Here is a 12,888-nt window from a genome sequence, read left to right as displayed (position 1 = left end):
TTGAGACCCGCATTTTTTGTGCCTTGAAAATGTTAACGTCCCTTCCGTGAACTTGTTTGTCTACACTCTAGCAATGTGGGGAACATAGACTACGTGGATGAGAGGGAACGTACCATGCGCATGCAGAAGAGAGCAGCCCGCTTCCAGGACATGCTGGGTGAGGAGGAGGGGCCCAAGCTGGGCACCAAGAAGCAGCGCACCCAGAAACTCAGCCTCCAGATCAACGACGTCCTGGTGAGAAACCCATTCTCTTTCCTTGGTTCACCCTCCGTTTGTCTGTACATACAAGAACTGTTTGGCGAATGTCTTTTTGCAGCAGAAATATGTGTTTATGAAGCCTGTGTTAGAATCTTGCAATTGACAGTGACTTAAGCCTATGAATAAATCCTTTTGTGTGCCACAGTAATATAGGCCATTTGACTGCCAATTTTTGATTTTTAATGTCTTATATAATGGTAAAAAAAAAATAATTGATCCTATCTCAGAGCTAAAGAGAGAGAAGGGAAACAAAATCCCAGTTTACACTAGTGACAGTAAGTATCTACCTCACTTAACAGATGTATTCCCCAATCAAAGTGCTACCAATTTACGTCCAAACCCGTAATTTCAATTGCAAATGAAAACATCTGTTTATGAATGTAATTCTTAATGCAGTCATGTATGTTTATAAAATGGGCTTTAGAATGTCTGTAATCTGATTTGTCAATCATCATGCATCGGTTTTTACTGATCAGAATCAGAATCAGAATACTGAGCCATACATCCAGTAAAATCCATAAAATCCAAATGCATGGCTCAAGCTTTGTACTGTGTTGTTGGTGTACCGGATGCATGATGGGGAAAAAGGTTGAATTTCATGTATTTTTGGTCCCATTTTATAAAACAAATAATGCACAGGCCTGTCTCGTGGATCAGTGAGAATTAGATGCTCTTGTTTAACTTTGGAAACTGTCTAAAACCCACTGGCTGCACTCGTGGGTTTAAACAGTTCCAAAGTTAAACTTGCGCATCCAATTCTCACAGATCCACTCTGTCCTGTGCATCATTTGTATTTTATAGAATGGGTAGTGAGAATCCTGCGATCTCATTCGTCGAGAGCTATGTGTTGATTTGTACTGGCCGCATGCTGAGTCACAGTGGTAAACGTGTCATAGCGCACTTGTAGCAAGAGTACGCTCACTTGTAACAAAGGTTCGCACACTAAGCAATCGTTCGCGCAATCAGTACGAGACGCCTATTGGCTAAAACAATCATGCATCAGTTTTTACTGGATGCATGGTTCTGAAGAAAAAACATGCGTCCAGTAGAAACTGATGCATGTTTTTAGGACTCATCTATGGCAAGCCAAAAGGAAATGCACCCAATAAATTTGTCATCGGGTAACACGATAGAAAAATTGGTTTTTGGCAAGAAAATTACCCATTCTATAAAACAGATGACGCACATGTCTATTCGTGCATCAGTCGGAATATAGTGTGCGTGCGGTAACTATGGAATTTACCCTAAACCCACTCGGCTTCGCCTCGTGGGTTAAGCATTCCATAGTAAGCTTACGCACACAATTCCGACTGATGCACTCAGACCCGTGCGTCATTTGTATATTCGATGAAGTCATTTATCCATATATGTGTATTTCAATTTGCCATGTATGATAGTAACTGGAGTGTTCTTGCTTTGATTTTTGTTGCAGACTGGGGATGGGGATGACACGGAGTGGTCCATGGAGCCCATTGTTGGTACCAGTCAGGAGCTGTGGAAGCAATACCTCAGGCTCACCTCAGTAAGGCTGGCCACACTTGATGGCAACCACCTCAAGTTCACACTCCATGTCCATGTGTTGCCAACAAGAGTTTTCTATTTTAAATCGTTTAGATGTATACATTTCGTTTCATTTCGTTTATTTCCATTTCAAATTAAAAAAATACAACAAATACAATGCATACATTACACTTAATCATCTCTTTCTTTCAATCTGAGATTACACCTTTGTTCAAAGTCAATGTGAAATGTGACATAAACAGAGAACTTGAAAAAAGATATGAAGAAACTATAGATGGATGGATGGATGGTTAGATAGAATGATGGAAAGATACATCAGATCAGTAGATGGGTAAATGGATACATACATTCATACATGCACCCAAACATGCACACTTAAATACATTTAAACATGACATACAAATATGGAATACACATACAAGCCAGCACACATACATACATATATACATGCATACATACATATGCACTCACACACAAACATGCATACATTAAATACACATGCATGCTACACACATACATTTACATGCAACAGACATAAGTATACATACACTGTAGATTAGATTAGTTTAGACAAGATTAGACAGATTGATTGTTGATCCTAGGATACAAATATATCCCAATTATTTCCTTCATAGAATTATTTTAGATTTTCATTGAGAAATTCCACCACAATTTAAATTTTTGTGAAATGTTTGTTTGCTACAGCTGCAGTCTTCTCTTCTCTTGCTGTTTTGTTGTTGTTGTTGCCTTTGTTACTGTGAGATTCCAGTAGAATTCCCAAACCTGAAATAAACAGCACTTCAGATGACTGTGATAGAATGGATTGATTGGTTGTCCCTTTCATGTGAAGATGAGCTGATCTCTTCACTCCAACTTTGTGTGCTCAAGCGAGAGTGTGGCCATTGAGAGGCAGAACCATTCAGGAGATAATGAGCAGATGATGTTGGTGCATGCTCAAATTTATCAAATTTCAAGCATACATGTACCTCTATATAACACAGTGAGAAAGCATGCCCAGTTTATTGCCCGACATCAAAGCAAATATTGTTTACACCATAAATTTTGTTGGGGTTTTATTTTTGTGAATTTCGCAAGTTAGGTGCTAGTCGCGAATATATCACTGCAAAATTATTAACTCTGATCTCGACACAAATTGGATGTGCATACATACATTTCTCTATGCAGTATTGTACTCCATGATCATGAATTCAGCCACTCACAAAATTTTCGGGAAGTCCCAATTCACACACACAAAAAAAAATAGAGTTACAAAGTATAACTGGCGCATTCAATTGAGTAATGCATGCACAATCGACTCCACTTTTTGAAATGCAAGAAACTGGAACTGCAGAATGGTTCCTTACAGGGTCTTCATGAAGGAAAAAAGAATGCATGAATTTTGGGTTACCCTTAATCGTAATAACTGCCCTATTTTGAATGTACTTTTCACCATGATCCTAACCTATCACCATATGACCTTTGACCTCTGCCCCGCCAGGCCCCGGATCCGTCCCAGGTACGCCCCCTGTCCGTCCTTCGCAAGGCCTTGACCAAGGTCAAGGAGCGCTGGAAGGAGAAAGGAGACTACAGATTTGTCTGCGAGCAGCTCAAATCCATCCGACAGGATCTCACGGTGAGACAACCCCCCACCCTACCTCCCACAGAAGGGACAAGAAGGGGCTAATCGATTTAGGGGTTGGAATATCATCAGACATTTGCTTGTGTGTTGTTGCTGCTGTTGTCTCTTTGTTTCCATCTAAACACTACCACCACTGAATGAATCTAAAAAACCTAACCCCACATCTAGGAAACGATTGAAACTGAATGTGCGGATCGTGCATGTATTACACCTTTCACAAAGTTGTTTTATTGCACCAGTTCTATTTTCTTTTTTTAGATATCATATCTGTTCTTTGATGAAGGTGTTGTCTTCATATTGATTTGTTAATGATAAGTAATGCTAGCTGAAAGTATGGCCCCATAAATGGATGGTGATTGGAATAATGGTTACCTGTCTATGATGTTAGAATGCTAGAGGAGCAGTAAGTATGATATCATCTTTCTCATATTTTGCTTCATTGTGTGTTTGTCTATTTTTTTGTTGTTCTAGATCCAGTGCATCAGGAATGAATTTTCGGTGGAGGTGTACGAGACCCACGGTAGAATAGCCTTGGAGAAGGTAAGCTGTCAATATACATGTATCTCTCCCTGTTGAGGCCATTGCTTATTTCTATAGAGGATAAATGCAGTGAAGACTCTTCAAGAGAATGGCTAATGCATGTCATTTGAGTTGTATTTCTGTTCTGTCAATTCACACATAGTCAAAGTTTTATGCTTTGGAAGTATGCAAAGAAGGTCCTATGTGCAGTGATCTGTCACTGCTTTCAGATGATCAGCTATTGTGATGAATGAACCAGTGTTACACTAAAGTGTCACCCTGCAGCCAAAACCCACAAAAAATCACATAGATTGATCTTCCTGTGAGCCAGGAAAAATACATATTCGTATTGGGTAAATTTGACTGTTCATGGTTTTGTGTGTTTTCTTACAGAGCTGTGCTGTTTTAATCCACAATTTACGTTTTGCAGCATATAATTTTGTAAAACTAGGGTGTACAACAGTGTTTGTGAACCCTTTTTTTCTGTCTCAAAACAAACAAAAAAACTATTAGAGTAAAAGCTCATCTGTATTGGAAATTCCACTGAAATTGGTGTTGAAGTTTTGATCTCATTGCAAAAATAAGACAGGTCATTCCGCTGATGAAGGCTATAGTGTTGACAGCTGAAAAATTTGGAGTTCAATATTTTGTATTGAGATCAAAAGTTTAACACTAATTTCAGTTAAACAAACCAAACAAACAAACAACACATAAGTGGAGGCATGAATATAATATTTCACCTTTCAGGGAGATGTCCCAGAATTCAACCAGTGCCAGACGCAGCTGAAAGCACTCTACAACAACGACAACATCCCAGGCAATGTGCACGAGTTCCAGGCATACAGCATTCTCTACCAAATCTTCATGGAGAACACAATGGGTATCCTTTTTATCTGCCACTAGAGGGAGATGTCTACCCAGGAAGTGCATGCATTATTTAATCATGCATGATATTCCACCAAACTATCATCTTTAATGTTAAAAAAAAAGAGATTAGTTCAATATTATCACTGATGTGCCTTGTATCGAATTACTGCGGACTCTTTCAGCTTCATGGTTGGTGGATTGATGAATGGCATGCCCGTGAGACTGATGTGTAAGCATTCTTTATCGTGAACTCTAATTTTTTGAGCACCTGCAGAATATACTGCATCATTTACTAGCATGTTCTAGAGAACATCTTGAAAAAGAAAAAAAGAAAAATCAGGACCACCTACTATCATAATTCTACTGGATTAAATGGTCGAAATCTTTAGCCTCGTACTCATTACTATCATAGGATAATGATATGCTTTACTTCCAAGGGAAGACATTGGTAGTAATAAATATAATGAAAAGTTCTTTGTATTTTGCTTATATCATTCTGAGTATGTCTACATGTGTGCACTTTTTCCACTACAATTTTCATTCATTCCCAGCCCTCTGATCTTGTTATAACCAACTTAGGTAGTTTTGATGTATTGTTGTGCCCCTTTGAATTGTTATGATTGGTCCTTCAAAGTAATCTTTCCTTATTCTTTAAAGAGAGAGAGATAAAGATATAAACAAGAGTGATAACCCTTGACCTCCCTGAAATCCAGAAATGAACACTGCCCTCGCACACTTGAAAGCAGAGTCACGAGAGGACCCAATGGTAAAACACGCCCTGGCCCTGCGCTCCGCTTGGGCCATGTCCGACTATCATAAGTTTTTCAAGCTTTATCGTTCTGCCCCACGAATGGGGCCCTATGTCATTGATATGTTTGTAGCGCGTGAGCGGAAGAAGGCGGTCAAGATGATCATCAAGTCGTACGTATTCCTCTTTTGCTCTTTCATCCTGCCATGTCTGTTTGACAGATCCTTGTGTGTGTGTGTGTGTTTTTTAAGGCCAAGAATAAACAACAAACACTTATTTGAAAGATTATTGAAAAGAGACAGAGACTTTATCCCATCTCAGATTCAATGAAAAGTAGGAACTTATTAAAGTATAAGTAAATATTACGAGACCCTGGTAGATTGTTCATGTCATTGATCCCAAAAAGGAATTATGATGCCTACAAGGCAATCATTGAAAAATTTGGCAATAGATCTTCTTTACATTTAATTATCAGAGAGAGAATGAGGATATAACTCAATTAGCAAAACTTCAAATCAATTAAAATAAAGCTTTAACACAACAATAAACAGTCCGTGCATAAATTATTAAGTAAAAGTTGTCTTGCAGATTTATTCAAGCATTCTTTATATATTCTGTTGTACATTCTTTGACAGAAAGAAAGGTAAGTTACTAGTAATGTATATTCAGTTTAGTTGGATACTGTTGATATGATAGTCAAGTGATAGATTTTCACTTCTTCTCTTTAATGTTTCGTATGCGAAGTGGTAGCATGAAGGTTACCGATATAAGCCAGGCTCTGTAGGCCAGCTTTTCATTCAGTGCCTTGCAAGTGCTGCAAACCTGGCTAAACCAATCAACCAGTCATTTTCGTTTGTTTGTTTTTGAAACTTTTGAGACAACAATTATTGCTGCATGAAATAGAACACAACTCTACCTATTTCACCTTCAGGTTTGATTGTGACAATCATGATATATTGTGGGTGCTTTTGAGTATGCTTATGCCACATAACCCCTAAAAAAAAAGAAAGAATATTAATTAATTACTTTGTATGGTAGTCAAAGACTCCTGAGGCAGGTTTTCCCCCAAGGTAAGTAAACAAATTTATTTATAATCTTAATTCATTTATTCTACAAAAAGAATTAGATGACAATTTAGAGAATTTTTGCCCCATATCAATTGACTTTTCATATCTTGATCGCTGTTTGATACACTTAATGGATCTTTTCTGACATGTTTTTATTTGCTTTTCATTACATTCCCCGTCTCTCAACCACCTCTGCGGCCCTCCTTGACGTGATGAACACTTTTGTGGCGCTTTTTTTTTTTCACACTTAAAACGGAGTAGATTCCGACCCACCATCTCAGTAGAGTACATAGTGAGCACTCTGGCGTTCAACAGTACGGAAGACTGCGTTGCTTTCCTTGCAGAGATGGGTGTGGTATTCAATGCAGACAAAACAAAGGTGGACTGCAAACAAAGTGCGGCTGCTGTCACAGCTGCCGGAAGTTAGGGCATCTCCCGGGAGAAAAATAGTACTCCACAAATTCTGTGTTACCATGGGAACCAAATCAAATTGAACAATGGAGAAGAGCCCTGGTTGGGAGCAATTGCGTGGAGAAGGGCTTCAAAGCATTTCCAAACGGTATATTGTATTTGACATGATTTTGCATCATACAGTTCTGGACACGGAGAAAGGGTGTAACTGTTTGTGAAAAGCACCACCAGCAATTTGACGAAAATGCAGATAGCCATGTATTTTATAAGCATTATGTGACCATCAAGAAATTGTCAGTTTCATTAAAGGGGTGCTTCTGTGATTTGGATTTCTTTTCATGATTGGTGATGACAGTAAAAAAAAAAATGCTCATCAGTGTGAAATTTGTGGTCACAAGTTTTCAAATCAATTGAAAATTTCATAAAAGTTACTCCTTTGATGCCAAGATATACTTCAAGATGTTATCTGTAATTCGTGATGCACAACTGATGAAATGATTGACTAATCTTGTTGCTTTCTCTTCTTTTCCCCCTGTTACTTGTCGTACATCTGTAATGGAAAATGAAAACGTTGCTGATGTAATCATTTGATAGTTCTATGAAGTGAAGTTACTTTCTGAGTTAAAATTTTGACACATGATTTACCCACTTTGAAAGGACACAGTGCTTATATGCATCCAGGGTAGATATGTCATTACCTTACTGTAAACTGTGAAGTGTCAGTGACTAGATATTCATATAAGCCATGTATTTCCTTTTAGTCTTGTAACCAGTCATTGCATGTGAACTTCTTTCATAAAGGCATCAGTAGATCTCAAGTGAAGGGTGGAATGCAGGAATTCATGAGGAAGGAAATCTATCAAATTCTAGATTCTTAAAGTTGTGGCAGGTTAGAAGCATGACATCTTTGAATACTGTCATTCCGAAGAAGCAGTTCATTCCATGCTCACAGTTTTCTATTCACAAATCATAAAGAGGAAATACTGAGGAAAAAGTATGCAATCTTAATGCTATGCAAGAATTGGAGTAGAAGTTTTGAAATGTTTTATGTGGTAAGTATTACTGATTCAGGTACAGACACAGATGCTGTGCCTGCATCCAATTCTGATAGCCTTTAGAAATATCAAGAAAGTTGTTTTAATCAAAGACAGTTTGCTTTCCTTGAGCATTCACTCATAAAAGGCATTATACATCACTTGTGCAATCAGAGCATTTTAAAAAAAGGAAAAAAAAAAACACTCTCGAAGACCAAAACTTGATATTGCCATTAAACAAATGACCACCTTACTAAGCTCATGCGCAAAATTCACTGTTGTACCTGGACAGTACACATGTGTTTGTAAAAAGCTGTATGATCTCCTTTGATTTTGCCAGTCCCTGAAATCAGGAACGAGTATGAATTTGCTTCTGAATTAGTGAGATCATAGTTTTTTGCAACTTTATTAAAAATCAATCCTTTGGCATAAGTGAACGAGAAGGCATTTCATTTATTTCATAAGAGTTGTTATGAACATGGCTCCCATCATATGTTTACTGAATTAACCTGCCATTTTTAAAAATAATTTTGCAAACTTTGAAGGCATTCCCCTTATCAGTCTGGCTCCACTGGTGCTTTATGAAAGTAGTACGGTGTGAACTGTAATCATTTATTTTTGTTACCTGCCTTTGCTGTTTTCAACATAAGTTATGATATTTGTTTCCCATGCCAATACTTCTCAAAATGCAGCTGACTGCTGTGCTATTTTGTTTTGAATTATATTTTCTCCAAAGTTGTAAAAGATTCCTAAAATCTTTGTGGAGTCACTCACTAATTTTGGCACAATGGTCTTGTTCTTATCTAACATGCAAATGAGAGTTTTCGGGCCTTTCTTTGATGCTGCTTGGCATTATTTCTGACTTTGTGTAAAAACTGGGGTTGATTGTTCAACAGGACCAAGACGCTTGATGTATGATTGAAATCTTGAAGAGTAACGAGAAAGGGGAAAGATGTCCCTGAAAACTGAAACGAAAGGAGAAACCTTAGGACTGGTGTTAATTCATACATATTGATAATTGCATATTATCATTTGAATTTTGAAATGTATTTGTGTAAGACAATGCAAAATTGTATTTTCTCAGGGAAACAATGCACAAAGAGCTTGGCATGAATGTTTCCCAGTTTTGGGATTGTGATCTCAGGCCAGTAGAGGAGCTCAGTAAGCTCCCTCCTAGGACCTTTCAAATTTTTAGGATTCGTTGCCAACTATATGAATTGGCGTTCATTAATATATTTATGGTGATGACTTAACCGAATTCAGTATTCCATATCAGTGAAGTAAAGCATTAGAATTATGAAAGAGTGTACAGTTTTATCACTCTTCAAATCATGAAAATAGCAGAGCAGGTAGCAAAAGTATGTGAATACCTCTTAAGGACATGGTATCCGAATTCAAATTGTAATGAATACCTGTATTAGTGGTTAGGTGTGTATACTTTCTAGCATGGTGTATGTAAAACCTCTACATTGGAAACAAGTCTGTTGCATGGTCTGGAGCACCAGCTGGGTGATACTGTCTTTAAAGTATATTTAGTCAACTCTTCTATGCCTCCTTACCAGAAGAATGCTGTAGACTTTATGATTTCTGGGCATCTATCTTTCCTTTAGTCCATTTATCTTTCCTTTAGTCCATCTGTATGTCGGTTTGTCTGTCAGTCCATATGTCCCATATTTTTGTTAACATTGTTTGTGAAGAACTTTTCTTGATGAAGATATGCTGAGTTGACTGTGGACAAAATCCGTTAAGGGAAAAAAAAAAATTATATTCCACGCAGTGATAAATATATTTCCCAAAACAATTCAAAAACCTATGTGTTTAGTTTCATATAATTTACCTCAGTACAGGCCATAGCCAGACAGCTTACAGGCTTGTTTCCAATGTTATGGTTGGGTAAACACTGTTGGTTCTCACTGCTATAGTGTCAATTACAGAAATCACATCTTCTTGTCTCTGCACTTGCACTTCGTAGGTGTGGATGGATTGTCAATGTAAGTGTAATGTGGCTTGCTTGAGAGGCCCAGGATAGGTGTTGATAACTTGCAGAACAAGATTTCTGATGAGTATTCATGTAGCAAAACCTAATTCATATGTGGCCGCATCACTTTGCTGACATGTATGCTTTTTTTGTTAAACATTGAAGTGTTTGGACAACAGTATGCATAAATGGCCAGCATTGACACCCTAGTTCTTCAAAGTTTTCTCTGATAGACTGGTAGCATGTCCTTTTCCCTGGTTTACACCACTAATCTCCCAGTGCACTTGGCACTTCCATTCCGGTGTAGCTTTTTGAAGTGATTTGATCATCGCTGCCCATGGTAGGACATGGTTTGGTTTCAATAATTTGCGTTTTTGCTTGTCAGCATGGTAAACTTCCCAATTGTCTGAATGTTGGAGAGCATTGCCTCCCTCCATTTCGCCAAGCCTCAAAAGGAAATTTGCAGATGAGAAGCTGATGTATGAACGGTTGGGCAGATCAGGCAAAGATTATCCAGGCGTTACAGAAGATTGGCACATGACAACAGAGTGGATTTAGGAGAGGTGGGCTGCTGGCTTCTGATCCTGTGGAAAGTTTAGATCCTTCTCCGGGTGTGGAAGCACTTGTTTTTATGCAGCCCTCATCGGATAGTAGTGCCGGAACCAGTGCAAAGAAAAACAGTCTGAAGAGCAGGTTAGCGAGAGAAGTGCAAAACAAAGTTTGGCTCATCCCACTCCCCAGATCATCATCGGTCCAGATTGAATAAATTTTGTCACCCTTCATCGAGATTCTTGTGACTTGCTGTGACCAGATGATTTCATGAGCACTTCACTTTTAGGCATAAGCATTACTGTAACGTTTTTCAACGCTGTTTCTGTGTCAGCATGTGGATTCCAGATGGGTCTCCTCCAAGCCTTGGCAGTAATGAATCTGAAGAAGTACCCTGTCATGTTACTCAGCTTTGCACTGATGTTGTTTCTGTTCATGCATCTTCAAGCTTCCGCTAAGCTGTGTATTGTGTGTGTCCATGCAGTTCTAGAGAGTTCCTTCGTAGTCTTCTGCCAGTACTTCAGCAAGGAAAACTTTGAAGCTATGTTCCTGGAAGATCACTGTCCTGGACCCTTGATTTGCCTCTGGATGGAGGCTGAAATTCAGCTAGTCTAGATGTGTGCATTTCTAAAACTGTTCAGATTGGAGTTCATTGCCTAATTCCAGAGGAGAAGGGCCTTCAGCTACACCCTGCTCTGTCACCCTTCATGACTCCTCTGTTGCTGCTCTTGAGGGAGTTCACACCTTTGCTCGTCCACCCATATGCTGGTTAGGTGCCATTTGTCGCTTGTGCAGAACCCAGGATGGATGAACCTACATCCACTTTTTGCCATGTCACCCTTCATCACACCCCTGATGTGGATTTGGATCTGGCTTGATACTTGACAAACATGCCTCATCGCCAGAGTAGTATGCCCCAGGATTCCCACAACTCCTGCATCCACCGTACTTCTTGCAGCGTCACCCTTCACCCTTCGTCTCACCCCTGATGTCGATTTGGACCTGGCTCGATAATTGACAAACATGCTTCATCCCCAGAGTAGTATGCCCCAGGATTCCAGCAACTCCTGCATCCACCCTGTCATCCCATTTGGTCCAGCCAGACTTCATTAGTTTATACGATCCTCCTGTGCCAGTGCCCGCCCTCCTCTTCATCTCAGAAACAATGGTTTAAGCATCTGATGAGAACCAGTTCCACCCTCCTTCTGATTGTGACTTGTGCAGCATTGCGAGGCAATCCCATCTTTTCAGGCGAGGGCCATCATGAGTAAGTACCCTTCTTCGTTGCTTCCTCTTCATCAGATGTTTTCTGGTTCCAGCAAACACCCTCTGCATCAGTCCTGTTTCATCTCGCTCTTCAGTGATGCTAGAGATACCCTGGTGTCCTTCAACACTATATGATGTTTCAAAGTACTGAATGAGTAATACTGACTCTTGCCTCCATCTTGTGCAGTCCACGATCCAGTCCAAGGAAGAATAGGAGCCAATACTGCTTTACTTCACTTCAGTACAAGTCTAGATTTTAACTTCTGTTATAGATGATGAGTGATGTGCCTTTCATCATGTTGATAGCACCTGTTTCAGCCTCTGCAGTGAATGGCCACTTTACCAACAACAACCTTTGTGCATCTTGAAGATACCATCGTGCATGTTATCCAGAAAAAGAAGATTAGCCATAGATCTGAGCCCAGCTGATAAACAAGACCTCTCAAAGTGTGTCAGCAACCAGTTATCTTATGATATCTCTCCCGCCTTTGACTGTAGACTGAGCAGCTGACTGTAACCCTTTTGGCAGGCAGCAGATACACAAATCCTTTATGCACTGCCACATGTGGCATTCCCCGTCACTGCCACTTCTTGGATTTGTTGCTCGCTTCCATCCTCGTGGTGATCCCTCGCAGGTGTTTGAGATGTATTTGCCTTGTTGCTCTGTGAAGCATGACTTAGAAAAGAGTTCAGGCAGTATACGATTTGCAAGGAATTTTTCGTTGTAGTTGTATCTGTCATCTTGGTGTGTCAATACTTGGTAAGTTGATCTTGAGAAGGGACTAATGGCATGAATTATGGGGAACTGGGGACAAGATACATCTTAGTTTTTCCAGGAAGAGAATGGGTATCGTGATGTCGCCTGTCTGGCTGGCCACATTTTTAGTTGTTGTTGTTTTTTTTTTTTTTCATAGCAAGCATTGAGTCTTATGTTATCAGCTCGTCTCTTGGTATTGCAGCATTGTTGCTATATCTTTGCCATGAGATTGTTAATCCTAAGACCATTATAAACAGCTGTTCATTGTACCATG

The 12,888-nt window shown here is 39.3% G+C and overlaps 1 protein-coding gene across 2 annotated transcripts in view; it reads left to right on the top strand.

Annotated features, from left to right (window-relative positions):
• The window catches only part of LOC140231651 (leukocyte receptor cluster member 8 homolog), a 34,953-nt gene extending 25,799 nt beyond the window's left edge, over positions 1–9,154 (top strand). For both annotated transcript variants that reach the window (XM_072311805.1, XM_072311804.1), the window contains 7 exons: positions 72–234; positions 1,691–1,780; positions 3,278–3,412; positions 3,890–3,958; positions 4,685–4,817; positions 5,518–5,725; positions 6,881–9,154. In XM_072311805.1, coding sequence (XP_072167906.1) covers positions 72–234; positions 1,691–1,780; positions 3,278–3,412; positions 3,890–3,958; positions 4,685–4,817; positions 5,518–5,725; positions 6,881–7,046 — 964 coding nt within the window. In that variant the 3' untranslated portion in view covers positions 7,047–9,154. The remainder of the gene's footprint in view (positions 1–71; positions 235–1,690; positions 1,781–3,277; positions 3,413–3,889; positions 3,959–4,684; positions 4,818–5,517; positions 5,726–6,880) is intronic.
• Positions 9,155–12,888: the final 3,734 nt, after the last annotated feature.

The sequence above is a fragment of the Diadema setosum genome, chromosome 8 (assembly GCF_964275005.1).
Source record: "Diadema setosum chromosome 8, eeDiaSeto1, whole genome shotgun sequence".
In the NCBI taxonomy this organism is placed as follows: Eukaryota; Metazoa; Echinodermata; class Echinoidea; order Diadematoida; family Diadematidae; genus Diadema; species Diadema setosum.
The sequence above is the reverse complement of the archived record's forward strand: the minus strand, read 5'-3'. Positions and strand labels throughout refer to the sequence as shown.